General features: G+C 41.5%; 1 protein-coding gene across 14 annotated transcripts in view; it reads right to left on the reverse strand.

Annotated features, from left to right (window-relative positions):
* Positions 1-15,014, reverse strand: part of LOC139355496 (uncharacterized) — a 175,382-nt gene extending 160,368 nt beyond the window's left edge. For 4 of the 14 annotated variants that reach the window (XM_071067253.1, XM_071067256.1, XM_071067255.1 and 1 more), the window contains exons 1-3: positions 14,390-14,759; positions 11,235-11,291; positions 9,997-10,103 (exon numbers count right to left, since the gene is read on the reverse strand). In XM_071067253.1, coding sequence (XP_070923354.1) covers positions 9,997-10,103; positions 11,235-11,291; positions 14,390-14,734 — 509 coding nt within the window. In that variant the 5' untranslated portion in view covers positions 14,735-14,759. Of the gene's footprint in view, positions 1-5,518; positions 8,629-9,996; positions 10,104-11,234; positions 11,292-14,024; positions 14,250-14,389; positions 14,760-14,977 lie in introns of those variants that run through there. The other 10 variants (XM_071067257.1, XM_071067260.1, XM_071067252.1 and 7 more) reach the window with 8 other exon arrangements.
* Between the last annotated feature and the right edge of the window lie 6,248 nt (positions 15,015-21,262).

The following is a 21,262-nucleotide window of genomic DNA, read 5'->3' on the forward strand; positions in this document are numbered from 1 at the left end:
GATTTTGCAGAAGTAATATTTTTAATTTAAAAATGTATTTTCTAGGCCTGGCATGGTGACTCGCACCTGTAATCTGAGCACTTTGGGAGGCCAAGGAGGGTGGATTACCTGAGGTCAGGGGTTCAAGACCAGCCTGGCTAACATGGTGAAACCCCGTCTCTACTAAAAATATGAAAACAAATTAGTCAGGGAAGGTGGTGCATGCCTGTAATCCCAGCTACTCGGGAGGCTGAGAGGGGAGGACTGGCTGAACCTGGGAGGTGGAGGTTGCAGTGAGCTGAGATCATGCCACTGCACACTCCAGCCTGGGCCACAAAGCAAGACTCCATCTAAATATATAAAAAAAAAAAAGTATTTTCTTGTTGGCCATTGGATTATTAATGTCTAATATGTCTAATTATAAATGTCTAATATGTCAGTGTTGGTATGTTACATTAAAATTTTGAAAGGAACCACTTTTGGCCTTATCGAACCTCTCTATTGTACGTTGTTTATTTTTATTAATTCATTAATTAATTCATTCATTTATTTTTAAGACCAGGCTGGAGTGCAGTGGCGCAATCTTGGCTCACTGCAACCTCCGCCCCCTGGGTTCAAGCGATTCTCCTGCCTCAGCCTCCTGAGTAGCTGGGACAACAGGCAGATGCCATCTTTTTTTTTTTTTTGAGATGGAGTCTCGCTCTGTCGCCCAGGCTGGAGTGTAACAGCATGATCTCAGCTCACTGCAACCTCCACCTCTCAGGTTTAAGCAATTCTCTGCCTCAGCCTCCCGAGTAGCTGGGATTACAGGTGCCCACCACCACGCCCAGCTAATGTTTTGTATTTTTAGTAGAGATGGGGTTTCACCACCTTGGCCAGGCTGTTCTTGGAACTCCTGACCTCATGATCCACCCACCTCAGCCTCCCAAAGTGCTGGGATTACAGGCATGAACCACTGAACCCAGCCCAGCACCCAGCTAATTTTTGTATTGTTAGTAGAGACGGGGTTTCATCATGTAGGCCAGGATGGTCTTGATCTCTTGACCTTGCGATCCACTCCCCTTGGCCTCCCAAAGTGCTGGGATTATAGGCGTTTGTATTTTGCAGAGTAGCAGGAGGAAACAGATGGAACATGCAAATTAAAATAATTTGAGAATAATAAAAAGACTTTTACCAAATGTGGGCCAGGGTGGGAAAATCACAGGGATGGATAATACAGTATCCATCTGTATGGGTGGATACATACAGATGGATGAGGGGTGACGTTGGGGTTACAGTTAAAACCTCTGGGTCTAAAAGGGCAAGGGAAGGAGCAACTGCCGAAAGCCAGCGCCAGAGGTCTGGCAGAGAGGGAGGCCTGAGAGGAGGCAGTTGGGCTGTCCATGTGGAGAGAGAGTGGGAGGAACCAATGTTACAGCACCACACTCCTCTTATCTTCTTCCAGGGTGTCACAGAAAGCCCAAAGATGAAGGAGCCCTTGCTGGGCGCGGTGGCTCATGCCTGTAATCCCAGCACTTTGGGAGGCCAAGGCAAGTAGATCACGAGGTCAGGAGATCGAGACCATCCTGGCTAAGACGGTGAAACCCAGTCTCTACTAAAAACACAAAAAATTAGCCAGGTGTAGAGGTGGACACCTGTAGTCTCAGCTACTCAGGAGGCTGAGGCAGGAGAATGGTGTGAACCCGGGAGGCGGAGCTTGCAGTGAGCCGAGGTCGTGCCACTGCACTCCAGCCTGGGCGACAGAGCGAGACTCCATCTCAAAATAAATAAATTAATTAATAAATAATAAATAAATACATAAAATAAAATAAAAAGATGAAGGAGCCCACAGATGTAGTCAGCCTCCCAAAGGGGAGATGTGAATTGCGAAAGGTCAACTGTAAGTCTGGAGAGGCAAACAGAAAGTGCCCAGCACAGGCTCCTCTTGCTCCTCCGTCTACATACTTTTTCCAGGTAAAAACTCTGTGTCCTCATCACAGGAAAGGCAGCTTGACCATTTGAGGTAATGCTGATTCTATCATATGCCCATGTAAAACATATACCCAGACCAGCATTCTCTAGCATAGCCAGATGGATAACCTTAAAAAGTACTTCAGACACTAAAAACACTAGAACAGGACTAAAGGATTAATGAAGATCAAAGCAGGAAGCCCAAAGCTAGACTAAAAGGAGTTCCCAAAAGAGAAAACAAAGAAAATGGAGAGGTACAAATTGCCTAAAACAATGGATAAATGTATTTCAATGTTAAAGAAAGACAAGAGTCTTCAAGAAAAGGCCCACCAAGCTAAAAATATAAAAGAAGAAGATATGAATTGACCTTCATCTAAAGATAATATCATAACAAAAATATTCTAAAAATCTTTCAAAGAGAAAACAAGAAGGGAAGCTACAAGAAATTATACAAAGCTTGTCATTTGAGAGAAAAGCCACATTTTTAGTTGGAAAGTTTTAACTGTTAAAAGTCAGCTATCTTGAAGTTTACCCAAACTTTAATACAAGCACAAAATTGAAAGGTGATTTTAAAATTCATATGGAATTGAAAATATAAACATATGCACAAAGCAATTTTGAAAACAATCTTGCAAATCCAGGCCTTAAGAAATAAGGACTATTTAAGTCCTTACTTAAGAAAGAAGGACTTTTTCCTACCAGATAAAATAATAAAATGTCAAAACCTACTACTGAATTCATTAATTTTCCATAAATAAGTGTTATGTAAAAACCATATATTACATAAAATGTATCAATTTGAAAACACATTCTTTCACTCTCCCATTTCATAAAATATATGTAGGATGGCAGGTATTCAAGGGTATTGTAGAAAAGATAAGAGACATTGAATATCATTACTGCTGTATCTTGATGAAGTAGGAGGTATCATGGCTAATGCATATGGCTGTGCTGGTCACACACTGCACAGCTCAGAAGAGGTCTATGTGGTGAACACTTCCTAATGTTTTAGTAGACATTTTGGCCTGTAAGCTATGATGGCCCCGAATGAGGCCATCAGCTAAAAGACTGACAGTATATCTCAGAATCTTCAACAATAGATTTTAGGTCCTATCATTAGTGGTTTAGGAGCATCCTTACATAAAATAAGACTGATGCCTCTGACATCTTCAATTCCTTCACAAGCTCCAAGGAGGAAAATGAGGCTAATGTGCAGAAAAGGCAGAATTAAGAGAGAAGGCAGAGTAATGTCAACACAGTGGTGGAAAAAGAGCATTCTACCATTATCCCCTAGCAGAAGTATTAAACCTGACAACTATCTACAAGAGCACTTTTGTGGAGTCCAAGAATCCAACGGATAAAGTTTTAGCACACCATCAGAGCAAAAACTCTGAGAATAGATACACTGAAAAGGATAAGAAAAACAGTTTCACTTCGCCTGCATTACCTTTCTTCCAAGGCAGCATAGCTCAATAACAAGAGAGATCAGTGCAGTCCATGATTTCTCCTGGAGGGTGGGGAGAGTGCAAGCATGGTTAATGAGTGCCCAGCTCCCCCAGCTTTGTAGGATACTGAACAAGATGCCCACTTTCTCATCTTATCCAAACTACAATGGTAATTGGTATGGTTTAGTGGTTGGAAGAGAACAGTGACAGGGAAGAGAGGTGGGGATCTAATTTACTGCTCTCTGACTGCATCAGGAAGTGCATCTATAAGGCACTTGGAACACATTGTGTTTGGACCCCCTGAACTAGTGCATAGGCCCTCAAAATGTTTGGCACAACTCGCTCCCAAGATTGGTTCCCTAAATGCACCTGTGTGAACAGCAAATGGAAGCATTTCATGCAGATATCTGTATCAACTACGCAGGGTTGGAGGAAGACATACAAATTTGAGAATTTCAGTGCACCACTCTAGAAAATCAAAACAGGAAGCTCTCAGCACTGGCCTAGCTTTGCTAGATTGAGAGAAAGTATATAATCTTAAGCATTTCCCTCCCCCAAAATGGGTAAGAGGTGCGGAGTGGGTGAATTCACAGAAAAAGTCTGAGAGAGCCTCATAATCACTAACCAATCTGGTTGGTGAAGGTATTTATAGTAAGTAAAACTGAAGGAGGTTACTCCTCCTTCAGATGGAAAGACAGCAGCAGAAGACTTCAAGAAACATGAAAAATCAAGAAAACTTGACACCACCAAAGGAACACAATAATATTCTGGAAACCAATCTCAAAAAAATTGAGATCTACAAATTGCCTGACAAAGAATTCAAAATAACTATTTTAACAAAGCTCAGTGAGCTACAAGAAAACATAGGTAGACAACTAAATGAAACAGACAATAGAAATCAACAAAATAATTCCAATGAATAGATAGAAATCATGAAAAGGAAACTGAACAGAAATCCTACAGCTGAGGAACACAGTGAATGGAATTCAAAAAATGCAATAAAAACACCAACAGACTTGATCAAACAGAAGAAAGAATCTGTGAACTTGAAGAAAAGTCATTTGAAAATATCCAGTAAGAAAAGGAAAAATTAAAAAAAAAATAGTAAAAAGGAATGAAGAAAACTGATGAGATTAGTGGAACACCATCAAGACAGCTAACATTTGCATTATGGATGTTCTAGAAGAAGAACGAAGACAGAAAGGGGAGAAAGCTTATTTAAAGAAATTATGGCTGAAAACTTCCAAAGTCTGGGAAGAAATCTGGACATTCAGGTATACAAAGCTTGCAATCTGTAATAAGGTTCAATCCAAACAAGGCCTCACAAGTCACATTACAGGTTGAGCATCCCTAATCTAAAAACCTGAAATCTGAAATGCTTCAAAATCTGAAACATTTTAAGAACTAAAATGATGCTAAAGGAAGTGCTCATTGGAACATTTCAGATATCAGATTTTCAAATTAGGGATGCTCAACTGGTAAGTATAATGCAAATATTTCAAAATCTAAAAACAATCTGAAATCTGAAACACTTCTGATTCTATGCATTTCAGATAAGGGACCCTTGACCTACATAATGAATTGTCAAAAATCAAAGACATAGAAATTTGAAAGCAACAAGAAAAGAGGCTTGGCACATACAAGCAAACTCTGATAACACTATTAGCAGATTTCTCAGCAGAAGTCTTACAGGCCAGAAGATGGTAGAATGATATAGATACATTCAAACTGGTGAAAGAAAGAAAGGTATTGGCAACCAAGAATATTTTACCTAACAAAGTTGTTCTTCAAAACTGGAGAGCTAAAACCTTCTAAACAAACAAAAGCTGAGGAGTTTACCACTTTAGACCTGCTTTATGAGAAAAGGTAGAGAGTTCTTCAAGATAAAATGAAAGAAAGCTAATTAATAACATGAAAACATATGAAAGTATAAAACTGACAAATGTAAGTTTATCAGAATACTCTAATAATACTCTAATAAACTCAGAATACTCTAATATTGTAATGGTGTGCAAATCACTTAAAAGTTTAAAAACAAAAGTATTAACAAAACTGTAAATACAACAGTCTATTGGTAGATACATAATATTAAAAAGATATAAATTTTGACATCATAAACAAAAAATAAGGCATGTAAAAGTACAGAGATTTTGTATGTGATCAAAGTAAATTTGTTATAAGCTTAAAATAGACTTTTATAACTAAAAGGTATTTTCTGTAAGCCTCATGGTAACCATAAACCAAAAACCTCTAGTAGATCTATGGAAGAAAAAGAGAAAGGAATCAAAATATACCACTCACTACAAAAAAAATCATCAGTTCACAAAGGAAGATAGCAAGAGAGGATGAAAGGAACAAAGAATCTACAAGGCATCTAGAAACCAATTAACAAAATGACAATAGTGATTCCTTACTCAATAATTACTTTAAATATAAATTGCTTAAATACTCTAAAGATAGACTGCTCAATGGATTGAACACACACACACACACACACACACACACACACACACTATATGGTACCTACAAAGGATTCACTTAAGCTTTAAGAACACACTTACAGTCAATATAAGTAAAGAAAAGTTATATTCTATGCAAATGGAAACCAAAAGAGAGTAGGAATAGCTAAATTTATACAAAATAAAAGTTAAGTCAAAAACTCTTGTAAGATACAAAGAAAATCATCATATAATGATAAACAGGTTCAATTCATCAGGGGATATAACAATTTCAAATATATATGCACCCAACATTACAGCACTTAAATTATATAAAGCAAATATTAATTAATCTGAAGGGAGAGATAGACTGGATACAATAATAGTAGAAAACTTTTAATACCTCACTTTCAACAATGAACAAATTGTTCAGATAGAAAGTCAATAAGAAAATATTGTACTTGAACTGCATTTTAGACAAAAAAGGGCCTAACAGACATACACAATGCATTCTGTGAAAAAGCAACAGAAGACATATTTTTTCTTGTACATATAAAATTATTTTGAGTTTACTTTAAATATTAGGCCACAAAACAAGTTTTAACAAATTTAAGACGACTGAAACTGCATCGAGAATATCTTCTGATTACAATGGTATGAAACTAGAAATCAATAAAAACTGGAAAACTCACAAATACAGGCAAATTAAACAACATTCTTCTGAGCAACCAAAGGGTAAGTGGTAAATTTTCCACAAGGGAATGTTTAAAAGATCTTGATACAAATCAAAATGGAAACACAGCATACAAAAACTTATGGGCTAGGCCGGGTGTAGTGACTCACGCCTTTAATCCCAGCACTTTGGGAGGCAAAGGCAGGCAGATTACCTGAGGTCAAGAGTTTGGGATCAGCCTGGCCAACATGGTGAAACCCTGTGTCTACTAAAAATACAAAAATTAGCTGGGCGTGGTAGCATGTGCCTGTAATCCCATCTACCTGGGAGGCTGAGACAGAAGAATCACTTGAACCCAGGAGGCGAAAGTTGCAGTGACCAGAGATCATGCCACTGCACTCCAGACTGAGCAACAGAGTGAGACTCCATCCCAAAAAATAAAATAAAATAAAATAAAATAAAATAAAATAACGAAAACAAACAAACTTATGGGCTAGAGCAAAAGCAATTCTAAGAGGGAAACTTTCAGTGATAAAATCCTACATGAAGAAAAAAGAAAGACTAAATAAGTAAGCTAATCTTATACCTCAAACACTAGAAAAAGAAGAACAAAGTCTAATGTTAGAAAGAAGAAGGAAATCTTACAGATTAGAGCTGAAAAACATGAAGTAGAGACTAGAAAAACAACAGAAAAGTAAACTGAGTTGTTTTTTAAAAGACAAACAAAATTCACCTTTTGCTGGACTAAGATAAAATGTGACAGGACTCAAATACACAAAATCATAAATAAAAGTGGAGACTTTACAACTAATACCACAGAAATAAAAAGGACCATAAGGGACTATGAATAACAATTATATGCCATAAAAAAAGATAACCTAAAATGTAGGTAAATTCCTGGGAACTATATCTTACCAAGTCCGAAGCATGAAGAAATGGAGAAACTAAACATACCAGTAATGATTAATGATATTGATTTGGTTGTTAAAAATCTCCATCAAAAAGAAGTCTATGGGCCAGGAACAGTGACTCCTGTAATCCCAGCACTTTGGGAGGCCAAAGCAGGTGGATCACTTGAGGTCAGGAGTTCAAGACTAGCCTGGCCAACATGGTGAAACCCCAACTTTACTAAAAATACAAAAATTAGCCAGGCATGGTGGCAGGCACCTGTAATCCCAGCTACTCAGGAGGCTGAGGCACAAGAATCATATGGCTTCACTACTGAATTCTAGCAAGCATTTAAAGAAGAATTAATGTAAGTATATCCCAATTGCTTCCAAAAAAACTGAAGAGGATGGACCACTTCCGAACTCATTTTACTATGCCAGCATTACCCTGATATCAAAGCCAAATCCAGAACACTACAAAAAAGAGAAAATCACAGACCACCAACTCTGATGAAAATAGATCCAAATATCTTCCATAAAAGACTAGAAAACCAAATTGAATACTGCATTGAAATGGTCACAGTTCTGCAGGCTGTACAAGAAGCATGATGCCAGCATCTGCTTCTCCTGAGGGCTTTTGTGCTGTGTCAAAACATGGTGAAGAATATAAAAGGGGAGGCGGGCATATGTGAAACGAGAACAAACCCAAGGGGTATCCTGGCTTTGTAACACCTACTCAAAGGGGAACTAATTTATTACCCCCAAAACCAATCCAGTCTTGCAAGATGAGAACTCAGTATTCCAAGATGGCACCAAGCCATTCATGAGACCCCAAACACCTGCCATGAGGCCCTACTTCCCAATACTACCAAATTGGGGATCAAAATTGAACATAAAATTTAGTGGGGCCAAATAAACCAAATCTATATCATAACTACCATGACTGAGGAGATTTATTCCTGGGATGCAAGAATGATTCAACATACAAAAATCAATAATTGTGATACATCACATTAACAGCATAAAAGATAAACATTATATCATCATCTCAATAGATGCACAAAAAACATTTGACAAAATTTAACATCCTTTCCATGATGAAAAAACTCTCAAAAATTTAGGTATAGGAAGAATTTTTCTCAGTCGGGCGCAGTGGCTCACGCCTGTAATCCCAGCACTTTGAGAGGCTGAGGCCGGAAGATCGCTTGAGCTCAGGAGTTCAAGACCAGCCTGGGCAACATAGTGAGACCCTATCTCTAGTTGAAACACACAAACAAACAAACAAACAAATAAATAAAGACACATTTCAACTTAACAATGGCCATTTATGACAACCCCACACCAACATATTTAATGGTAAAAAGCTTTCCCCCTAATACGAAGAACAAGGCAAGGATGCTCATACTAGCCCCTTTGTTTTCCAACATAGTACTAGATAGAAGTCCTAGCCAAAGTGATTAGGCAACAAGGACTAATAAATGGCACACACATTGGAAAGGAAGGCATATAATTGTTTGTTCGCTGATGTCATAATCTTCCATACAGGCATACTTCACTTTATTGCGCTTCACTTTATTGTACTCTGTAGATATTGCAGTTTTTCTTTTTTGTTGTTGTTTTTTGTTTGTTTTGTTTTATAAGCGAAGGTTTTTGGCACCTCTGCATTAAGCAAGAAGATCAGCACCATTTTTTTTCCAACAGCATGTGCTCAACTCATGTTTCTGAGTCACATTTTGGTAATTCTCACAATATTTTGAACATTTTCCATGACTTCAAAACATCAACCTTCCTTCTCAAAAGAAAAGCATCCAATGCACCCAAACACACCATGTCCAGGGTTGTTCTGGGCCTGTTCCCATGTTCTTTCAGGAGCCTAGAATATCTGCTTTTCACCTGTCCTCATCTGACATCTCCAAAGTCCAGTCTCTTACTTTTCTAGATTTCCCTCAAAGCTGTTGTTCCTTGTTCATTATCTTGTGAGGGGAAAATGAAAGTGTTCACGATCTTTAGTACAATGGCCGCCTGACCCACAGAAAAAGTTTAATGTTTTCATGCACTTTATTCCCCCTGAGCTAAACTGCATAAAAACATTAAACTCTCATTCTTTTTCCTTTTTTTGAGACGGAATCTTGCTCTGTCACCCAGGCTGGAGTGCAGTGGCGTGATCTCAGCTCACTGCAAGTTCCACCTCCTGGGTTCACACTATTCTCCTGCCTCAGCCTCCTGAGTAGCTGGAACTACAGGTGTCCGCCGCCACACCCGACTAATTTTTTGTGTTTTTAGTAGACACAGGGTTTCACCTTGTTAGCCAGGATGGTCTTGATCCCCTGACCTTGTGATCCGCCCGCCTTGGCCTCCCAAAGTGCTGGGATTATAGGTGAGAGCCACCACACCTGGCCTAAACTCTCATTCTAATTGGACAATTTTAAGAAGTATTTTTACTCCCAGACGCATAAAACAAGCTTTACAGCCAGGCGCAGTGGCACACGCATGTAATCCCAGCACTTTGGGAGGCCAAGGTGGTGGATAACTTGAGGCCAGGAGTTGAAGACCAGCCTGGGCAACAGAGCAAGACTCAAACTCTACAGAAAATTTAAAAAATTAGCTGAACTTGTGGCACCCACCTGTAGTTCCAGCTACTCATGAGGACTGCTCGAACCCAGGAGTTCAAGGTTGCGGTGAGCCGTGACCACGCCACTGCACTCCAGCCTGGGTGACAGCGACACCCTGTCTCAAACAAACAAACAACAACAAGCCTACAACACTACATCTTTAGTTCTAAAGCACTCTAAAGTATATTTTAGATTAATAATCTCCAAACCAAGAAAATGAAAGCCTAAATGAATTATAAGACCCCAAACAGAAAATATCTTTTAAAACAATCAAGACCATAACATTCACATACCTTCTATGTGTATAAGATCAATTGCTTATCTTGTTTAAAATAAATATCACAAACTATCCAGAGACACAGATCTTTGTTGCAAAATCTGAATGTAAATGCAAAGCTTCATAGCCTGAAAACATCTAAAAATTATACCCATGACTGACAACTGGCCTAGGCTCAATCTCTTTGGAATTTGCTCTACTAAATTTGCTACCGTTTGAATGGGTTCCCTTCAAAATTCAGGTGTTTCTAATGTGATGATATTAAGAGGTAGGACCTTTAAGAGGAGATCAGGCCAAGAGGGCTCCTTCCTTCTTAATGGGATTAAGGCCGTGATGAATGAGGCTTCACACATGGGACTAGCTTGCTCTCCTGCCCTACCTTGCTCTACCATGTGAGGATGCAAGAAGAAGGTCCTCAGACACCAAATGTTGGTATTTCCATCTTGAACTTCCCAGTCTCCAGAACTGTCAGAAAATCAATGTCTGTTCTTTATAAATCACCCAGTCTCTGGTATTCTGTTATAGCAGCATAAAACAGACTAACAGAAAATTCCTTGATGATTTTTCAACAAGAGACAGTGTCACTACCTCTGGTGCGTAGTTCCTAACATGTTCTCAAATTCTCCTTTTATGCAAACATAACATTTTTTAAACTTAGTAGTTCCTCTTCCTAAAAATAACCAAATGCAGGCTAAGGACTGATTAGTATTAAATATAAATAAAGCTTTGGTGCTAAAAGTTAAGAGCTTTTGTTTTCCAGAAAATCAAACCCAAAGAATTCAGATAAAGCTACTTGCTCAAAGGTGTATCATCAGGTAGAGGTAAAAGAGAGTTGAGAAATTATACTCCATTCCAAATACAATGTGCTTTCAATTTTTCCACATTAATAGTAGTTTACAAAAGAGATTTAGAGAATTCCTCAAATCAAAAATGAGGACATTTATGAAATGTCATTCTTATATAAAATACCTACTTCAGCTGTGTCCTCTTCTTCCTCTTCCTCTGAAGTCACTTCCTCTGTTGTCCCATTCTGAAATAAGAGAAAGAATCTGCCAGGGTTACACAGGCTGAATACAGGCTAAGTCCATTAGAAGACTGGTGCCATAGCTTTAGGGACAAACTCTCAACCATCTGTCACTGCAGTGCCGCTACCAGAGAGCTTATTAACATTAAATGTTTATTTTTAAATCCAACTTTGATTTGACAAACAACAGTTATCAGCTTTTAAAAACAAAACAAAAAAATAAAAGATTAGGAATAAAGAAAAGCAATCAGTCAAATATAAAGCAAAACCAAAAAAATGTTAAAACAGAATCTAATTTAAAATAAAAAAACATTTTACTTACATGGCTATGTGTATAAGATCAATTGCTTATCTTGTTTAAAATAAATATCCCAAACTATCCATTCCTTAAAATAACTACCTTTTTAACTTTGAAAAGCCTGAATCATTACATAAATTCAATTCCTTTTCATTTTAAAAGATCAGATGTCTTATTTATAGACACTTCACAAAACTAAGAATTATGAAATGATTACTACCTTAGTAAAAAGCAAATTTTAGTTTTAAAAACATGTTATTTACTACATAATACCTCTCTACAAGACAGAATTTACCAACTGACACAATTTACAATGATTAAGTTTAGAAATGAATTTAGTGGGGTTTTAGGAAGGGCCTTCATACCCAGTTTGGGCTGAGTTCAAATGATCAGCTCATAAGATACTGGCCATGGCACAGTATATAAATGCATCTTTAACCACAAAGGCCAGTACAGGTTAGAACTCAGAATATGTAGAAGATCAAGAAACTAGGATCCAGAGATCCAGTAAGACCAAGAAAGGTCTCAGCAGTTTCTAAGCATCTGTTCTCAGATACTCTGATGGAGGAATACTTAAGAAAAACAAACCCATGATCACAGAGGGTGTTAGAACTCTTCTGGATTAGTGAGCTGGAGAATGCCATGTAGATAAACATACCCATGCAGAATTAACTTGTATTTCCTTTAAATCTGCATCTTTTTAGACATTGTCTTTTAAAATCTAAATGGAAAAAGGAAGCAAGCAGCAGCTTCCAAAACATAATTCACCCCTTTTTCATCTCCCTAAATTGATACATTCCAAATCAAACTATTCTGGGTATCTAAAGAATATATACTTAGCCTAAAAGTCCCAAAGACTTTGGTTGCGTCAGTGATTGAAAGAGCATTTTTGAAATGCTCATTTCAAAGCCTACCCAGAGATTCTGTTTTTGTTTATGTTTTTGTTTTTTTGAGACGGAGTCTTGCTCTGTTGCCAGGCTGGAGTGCAGTGGCACAATCTTGGCTCACTGCAACCTCTGCCTCCTGGGTTCAAGTGATTCTCCTGCCTCAGCCTCCCGAGTAGCTGGGATTACAGGCGTGTGCCACCATGCCCAGCTAATTTTTGTATTTTTAGTAGAGACAGAGTTTCACCATGTTGGCCAGGATGGTCTCCATCTCTTGACCTCACGATCTGCCCACCTCGGCCTCCCGAAGTGCTGGGGGCAATCTGTTTTTAAAAAACTCTCTGAGGTGATTCTGACATGCATCCATGTCTGTAACCATCAGCCCAGTTACTCTCTTTCATTTTACAAACGACAAAGCTGAGTCCCCACCCCTCAAAAAGGGTAAGTAATTTAAAACAAAAAGTGAGTTAGGGTTGTGAAATCCTAAGATGAATTTCATTTCAAGATGTGGCCTGGTCCTCCTTCCAAAATGTGGCCTGGTCTTCCCACCAAAATGACAGTATTTTATTAAAAAGAGTAAGTCTGCCGCAGCAGCAAAAAAAATAACAGATACAAGGAGCATACCCTGAGTGAACCAAAACCACAGGGACATGCTGGAAGACACAAAGCAGATGGAATCAGACTGCTGGGCTTGACAAAGCCACAAACCCAATCCAAATAATGGAGGGACCACTTTTTTCCAGAACAATCTAACATTCTTTACTGTATTTCTCCCAGCTACAGTTGGTAAGGATCACCCTCCCATATAGGAAGCCTATCTTGATGGCCTCTTACTATAAGAGTGTGAAAACCAGAGAAAAAAGAAAATGTTTTTAATATCACTCAACACAGCAGCAAATCTTAGACTCCATCTCTGCCTTTTAACTGAGGAGCTAGAAAGCTCTCCTGCCAGCACCTCCCCATCCTCATGCCACAGGAGGAGCATGGGTCTGCAAACCAGGAGAGGGAGGCCACAGCAGAAAAGAGTGACAATTCTGAAGACACGTGTGATGGTTAATACTGAGTGTCAACTTGATTGAATTGAAGGAATCCCAGCACTTTGGGAGGCAAAGGTGGGTCATTTGAGGTCAGGAGTTTGAGACCAGCCTGGCCAACATGGTGAAACCCCGTCTTTACTAAAGACATAAAAGTTAGGCAGGCGTGGTGGCAGGAGCGGTTTTTTTTTTTTTTTTTTTTTTTTTAAGTCTCCTTCTTATCCCCCAGGTTTGAGTACAATGGCTCGATGTTGGCTCACTGCAACCTCTGCCTTCCGGGTTCAAACGATTCTCCTGCCTCCGCCTCCCAAGTAGCTGGGATTAAGTCGCCTGCCACCACGCCCGGCTAATTTTTGTATATTTTAGTAGAGATGGGGTTTCACCATATTGGCCAGGCTGGTTTCGAACTCCTGACCACAAGTGATCCGCCCGCCTCGGCCTCCCAAAGTGCTGGGATTACAGCCGTCGGCCACTGCGCCCGGCCAAAACCCCGAAAATCTTAAAAGCCTTTCCCCTTCCCCACCTGGGCTCACAACAAGGCCGGAGCCGCCCTACCCTGTCGCGGTCCCGGGAGCAGGCCGGCTGACTGCGGGCGACCATGGGTCCCGACAGGGCTCCGGCCGCTGCGGGCTCCCACCTCCGGGAGCGGCGACGGTGACCGAAAGGGGCCAGTAGCCCCCAAGCCAGCCCAGTGCGAGGAGCCCGAGGACGCGCCCTCCGTCTCCTCCCACCCGTGCCTCGCGCAGTCCGGGACCGGGCTGGGCCAGTTGCGGGAGAAAGGGGCGGGGCAACCGGGGCCTCTCCCGGGCAGGTTCCCCTTTGTCCCTCCGGGGGCCCCTCTCTCTCCGCCCTCGCCTTGCCCCGCGAGGCCGCCGCGGGGCGCCTCACCGTCCTGTTGCAGTGGAGCATGAGCCTCCGCTGAGGCTCCTGGTTCTTGTGGAAGATAGACGCCAGCAACTTCAGTTTGGCCTTGAACCCTGACACAGACATCTTCTCCCCATCTCCCGTAGGAGGGACGCGGAAGGGAAGCCGTCTGGAGCCGCTGTCATGGCCACGACCACCCGGCGGGGCCGCCTGGCTCAGCTCTCCTGGCTCCGCCTCTCCCCGCCGCCCGGACCCTCCTGGGAACATCGCTGGAAAATGGCAGGGGCACGAAGGCCTTGGCAGGAGCTGTGTGGCGGCCTGGGGGGCTGCTCCCTTTGTAACCAACTCCACCGACAGGAGGCGTGACATCTGTCAAGCTGCAGCCTAAAAGGGCAACAGGGCAACAGCACCACCGCCCCCGCCTGGGAAAGGGCGCCCCCGCCCCCGCCCCCGCCCCCGCCCCCGCCCCCGTGGCCCCTCGCCCCTCAGCGCACCCTCTTTCACGGATGCGCAAGTCTACAGTCTACAGCGTGCGCGCGCCCCCGGCTGCCCCCTCCTCCCTTAACCCAGCACTTTTCTGCCTGACCCATCTGGTCCCTTCATCACACTCACCTACTGTAGCCTCAGGGTGGCACAACCACCAACTCTGTGTGTGTGTGTGTGTGTGTGTGTGTCTCCAAGGGAACAGAGCACTGCTGAGTTCAGGCTGATTATTAGCTCGTGGACTGTCAGCTAAATAGGGTCACGAGAAGGCTGTGTGCTGTTTTGTCTTTTGTGGTGACATCAGGTTGCTGATGTTTTATGTTTTTCAGTTCGTTAGTTTTTTTTATTATTATACTTCATGTTCTAGGGTACATGTGCACAACGTGCAGGTTTGTTACATATGTTTACATATGTTGGTGTGCTGCACCCATTAACTCATCATTTACATTAGGTATATCTCCTAAAGCTATCCCTCCCCCTTCTCTCCACTCCACAACAGGCCCCAGTGTGTGATGTTCCCCTTCCTGTGTCCAAGTGTTCTCATTGTTCAGTTCCCACCTATGACTGAGAATATGCGGTGTTTGGTTTTCTGTTCTTGCGATAGTTTGCTGAGAATGATGGTTTCCAGCTGCATCCATGTCCCTACAAAGGACATGAACTCATCCTTATTTATGGCTGCATAGTATTCCATGGTGTATATGTGCCACATTTTCTTAATCCAGTCTGTCATTGATGGACATTTGGGTTGGTTCCAACTCTTTGCTATTGTGAATAGTGTCACAATAAACATATGTGTGCACGTGTCTTTATAGCAGCATGATTTATAATCCTTTGGGTATATACCCAGTAATGGGACGACTGGGTCAAATGGTATTTTTAGTTCTACATCCTTGAGGACTGGCCACACTGTCTTCCACAATGGTTGAACTAGTTTACAGTCCCACCAACAGTGTAAAAGTGTTCGTATTTCTCCACATCCTTTCCAGCACCTGTTGTTTCCTGACTTTTTCGTGATCACCATTCTAACTGATGTGAGATGATATCTCATTGTGGTTTTGATTTGCATTTCTCTGATGGCTAGTGATGATGAGCATTTTTTCATGTGTCTATTGGCTGTATAAATGTCTTCTTTTGAGAAGTATCTGTTCATATCCTTTTCCCACTTTTTGGTGGGGTTGTTTTTTTCATGTAAATTTGTTTGAGTTCTTTGTAGGTTCTGGATATTAGCCCTTTGTCAGATAAGTAGATTGCAAAAATGTTCTCCCATTCTGTAGGTTGCCTGTTCACTCTGATGGTAGTTTCTTTTGCTGTGCAGAAACTCTTCAGTTTAATTAGATCCCATTTGTCAATTTTGGCTTTTGTTGCCATTGCTTTTGGTGTTTTAGACATGAAGTCCTTGCCCATGTTCTGAATGGTATTGCCTAGGTTTTCTTCTAGGGTTCTTATGGTTTTAGGTCTAACATTTAAGTCTCTAATCCATCTGGAATTAATTTTTGTATGAGATGTAAGGAAGGGATACAGTTTCAGCTTTCTACTTATGGCTAGCCAATTTTCCCAGCACCATTTATTAAATAGGGACTCCTTTCCCCATTTCTTGTTTTTGTCAGGTTTATCAAAGATCAGATGTCTGTAGATGTGTGGTATTATTTTTGAGGGCTCTGTTCTGTTCCATTGGTCTATATCTCTGTTTTGGTACCAGTACCATGCTGTTTTGGTTACTGTAGCCTTGTAGTATAGTTTGAAGTCAGGTAGCATGATGCCTCTAGCTTTGTTCTTTTGGCTTAGGATTGTGTTGGCAATGTGGGCTTTTTTTTGGTTCCATATGAACTTTAGTTTTTTCCAATTATGTGAAGAAAGTCATTAGTAGCTTGATGGGGATGGCATTGAATCTATAAATTACCTTGGGCAGTATGGCCATTTTCATGACATTGATTCTTCCTATCCATGAGCATGGAATGTTCTTCCATTTGTTTGTGTCCTCTTTTATTTCCTTGAGCAGTGGTTTGTAGTTCTCCTTGAAGAGGTCCTTCACATCCCTTGTAAGTTGGATTCCTAGGTATTTTATTCTCTTTGAAGCAATTGTGAATGGGAGTTCACTCACAATTTGGCTCTCTGATTTTCTGTTATTGTGTATAAGAATGCTTCTGATTTTTGCACATTAATTTTGCATCCTGAGACTTTGCTGAAGTTGTTTATCAGCTTAAGGAGATTTTTGGCTGAGACAATGGGGTTTTCTAAATATACAATCATGTCATCTGCACACAGCGACAATTTGACTTCCTCTTTTCCTAATTGAATACACTTTATTTCTTTCTCTTGCCTGATTGCCCTGGCCAGAACTTCCAACACTATGTTGAATAGGAGTGGTGAGAGAGGGCATCCCTCTCTTGTGCCAGTTTTCAAAGGGGATGCTTCCAGTTTTTGCCCATTCAGTATGATATTGGCTGTGGGTTTGTCATAAATAGCTCTTATTATTTTGAGATACATTCCATCAACACTGAATTTATTGAGAGTTTTTAGCATGAAGGGTTGTTGAATTTTGTCAAAGGCCTTTTCCGCATCTATTGAGATAATCATGTGGTTTTTGTCTTTGGTTCTGTTTATATGCTGGATTATATTTATTGATTTGCATATGTTGAACCAGCCTTGCATCCGAGGGATGAAGCCCACTTTATCATGGTGGATAAGCTTTTGATGTGCTGCTGGATTTGGTTTGCCCGTATTTTATTGAGGATTTTTGCATAGATGTTCATCAGGGATATTGGTTTAAAATTCTTCTTTTTTGTTGTGTCTCTGGCAGGCTTTGGTATTAGGATAATGTTGGCCTCATAAAATGAGTTAGGGAGGATTCCCTCCTTTTCTATTAATTGGAATAATTTCAGAAAAAATGGTACCAGCTCCTCCTTGTACCTCTGGTAGAATTCAGCTGTGAATCCATCTGGTCCTGGACTTTTTTTGGTTGGTAGGCTATTAATTATTACCTCAATTTCAGAGCCTGTTATTGGTCTATTCAGGGATTCAACTTCTTCCTGGTTTAGTCTTGGGAGAGTGTATGCGTCCAGGAATTTATCCATTGCTTTTAGATTTTCTAGTTTATTTGCAGAGGTGTTTATAGTATTCTCTGATGGTAGTTTGTATTTCTGTGGGATTGGTGGTGATATCCCCTTTATCATTTTTTGTTGCATTTATTTGATTCTTCTCTCTTTTCTTCTTTATTAGTCTTGCTAGCAGTCTATCAATTTTGTTGATCTTTTCAAAAACCAGCTCTCGGATTCATTGGTTTTTTGAAGGGTTTTTTGTGTCTCTATCTCCTTCAGTTCTGCTCTGATCTTAGTTATTTCTTGCCTTCTGCTAGCTTTTGAATGTGTTTGCTCTTGCTTCTCTAGTTCTTTTAATTGTGATGTTAGGGTGTCAATTGTAGATCTTTCCAGCTTTCTCTTGTGGGCATTTAGTGCTATAAATTTCCCTCTACACACTGCTTTAAATGTGTTCCAGAGATTCTGATATGTTGTATCTTTGTTCTCATTGGTTTCAAAGAATATCTTTATTTCTGCTTTCATTTCATTATGTACCCAGTAGTCATTCAGGAGCAGGTTGTTCAGTTTCCGTGTACTTGAGCAGTTTTGATTGAGTTTCTTAATCCTGAGTTCTAGTTTGATTGCACTGTGGTCTGAGAGACAGTTTGTTATAATTTCTGTTCTTTTACACTTGCTGAGGAGTGCTTTACTTCCAACTGTGTGACTCCTACTATTAAGTGAAAAAAAGAAATTCCAGAAGGATGCATACAGCATACTTTATATAACATGGAAAAGGAAATGTATATATAGGCCAGGCATGGTGGCTCATGCCTGTAATCCTGGCACTTTGGGAGGCCAAGGCAGGAGGATTGCTCGAGGCCAGGAGTTCAAGACCAACCTGGGCAACACAGCAAAACCATGTCTCTACAAAAACTAGAAAAATTAGCCAGGTGTGGTGGTGCAGGCTTGTAGGCCCAGCTACTCATGAGGTTGAGGTGGGAGGATCTCTTGAATTTAGGTGTTCAAGATTACAGTGAACCATGATTGCACCACTGCACTGCAGCCTGGGCAATAGAATGAGACCCTGTCTCTAAAGAAAAAAAAAAAAAAAAGTAAAAAAATTTAAACACAAACTGTGGGCTGGGCGTGGTGTCTCATGCCTATAATCACAGCACTTTGGGGGGGGGCGAGGTGGGTGGCTCACGAGGTCAGGAGTTCAACAAGGTGAAACCACGTCTCTACTAAAAATGCAAAAATTAGCCAGGTGTGGTGGTGCGCACCTGTAATCCCAGCTACTCGGGAGGCTAAGGCAGGAGAATCACTTGAACCTGGGAGGCAGAGGTTGCAGTGAGCCGAGATTACACCATTGCACTCCAACCTGGATGACAGAGCAAGACTCTGTGTCAAAAAAATAAAAAAGTTGGTTTTTTGAGAAGATAAACAACATTGACAAAAGGAAACATGACTACTGATACTGCAAAAACCCAGAGGATCACTAGTGGCTATCATCACAAACTATATGCACAGAAATAGGAAAACGTACTAAAAATGGATAAATTTCCAGACACATCCAGCCTACCAAGATTGAACCATGATGAATCCAAAACCTGAACAGACCAATAACAAATAATGGGATTGAAGCGGTAATAAAAAGTCTCCCAGCAAAGAAAAGCCTGGGACCTGAGGATTCACTGCTGAATTCTAGCAAACATTTAAAGAAGAACTAATACCAACCTTACCCAAACAATTCCAAAACTAGAGGAGGGAAAACTTCCAAACTCTTTCTACAAGGCTAGTATCGCCCTGATACCAAAACCAAAGATACATCCAAAAAAGAAAACTACAGGCCAATATCACCGATGAATATTGATGCAAAAATCCTCAACAAAATATTAGCTAATTGAATTCAACAACACGTTAAAGTCGGGGTGCAGTGTCCCAGGTTCACTCAACCCTTCCCGCTTTCCTCTCTGTGTGTGTCTACTTTGCCGTGTTCCCTGGTGGCAGAGGCGGTGGCAATGTTGGCACGTGGGCCTCCCAGGACAAGGGGAAATTGAGTATGCCCTTTTCTTGCCTCCTGCCAGGCGTCTGCAGCCTGGCACAACCTCTGGTCAGGTCATCAGGCCAGGGACCTGGAGATGTTCTTTTCCAATTTCTGGATTGATAACTTGAGGCAAATTCTGGGCACTAGAGTCAGAATTAAGACGAGACTGAATCAGAGGGAGTCTCGGGTCCTGAGGCAGAGACCTGAAACTGTCAGGAGCGTGTGGGAAGCTCGGTGCATGTTCAGCCCAGTTGCTTCTCTCTGTGCCTCAGTGTTCCAGGTACCCTTGAAGGGGCTGAGATCCTGGGGATTCCTGGAGCCTGGCTGCATGGCCTGGCCACCCTGATGCCCTTGTGTTCTCCATGACCGGACAGCAAGGCTGACGAGGATGGTTCTCACAGCTTCATGAACTCCATGGACTTGCTGGAGCAGCAAATGGAAACCACCCAGAACCTGGAGGACTCGTATATGGCCATTGTCCACAAGACCATGTGGGACCTCATGGTTGGTGTCATGGCCAAGACCATCATGCATGTCATGATCAACAACGTGCATGCACCGCCTCATGGGGGCAGGGGGCTCCTGTGGCACTGGGGATGCAGGTGGCCATGTTGGTCTGAGGGAGATGCAGACCAATCCTATGGGACCAGGTCCAAGGAGGGAGGCACGGTCTAGACCAGAGCTGTCTCATAGAAATATAATGTGGTACTGAGGACAGTGGCCCATGCCTGTAATCCCAGCACTTTGGAAGGCCAAGTCGGGAGGATAGCTTGAGCCCAGGAGTTCAAGACCAGCCTGGGCAACATAGTGAGACTGGTCTCTACACAAAAATTTTTTAAAAAGCTGGGCTTGGTGGTGGCACGTGCCTATAGTCCTAGCTACTCGACAGGCTGACATTGGAGGATCACTTTGAGCCCAAGAGGCTGAGGCTGCGGTGAGCGGTGATCTCGCCCACTGTACTCCAGCCTAGCGACAGAGCGAGATCCTATCTCCAAAAAAAATTTTTTTTTAAACTAAGTAGATGGGCATCCTGGTGGCATGATAGGTCCTGGATCCCCTCCCAGACCTGTGACCTTGGGTGGGTGACTTTTCCTCTGGACCTCAGTGTCCCTATCTGAGTGAGGAAAGGGCGGTGGGGAGGCAGATCTTTGAGTCTAAGTGGTGTAGAAGCCGCGTCTGAAAAGCCATACTCAGGGCTCCAAGTCCAGCACACAGTCCCAGCAGGGCCCGGCAGGAGGCCAGGGCAGCGCAGGCATCAGGTCCCAACCTCCTTCCCTCTTTGCCCACTCTCAGACCAAGGAGTTCATCTTCTCGGAGCTGCTGTCCACCCTGGCATCCTGAAATTGAACCTGC

This window comes from Macaca nemestrina, chromosome 7, assembly GCF_043159975.1.
Source record: "Macaca nemestrina isolate mMacNem1 chromosome 7, mMacNem.hap1, whole genome shotgun sequence".
In the NCBI taxonomy this organism is placed as follows: domain Eukaryota; kingdom Metazoa; phylum Chordata; class Mammalia; order Primates; family Cercopithecidae; genus Macaca; species Macaca nemestrina.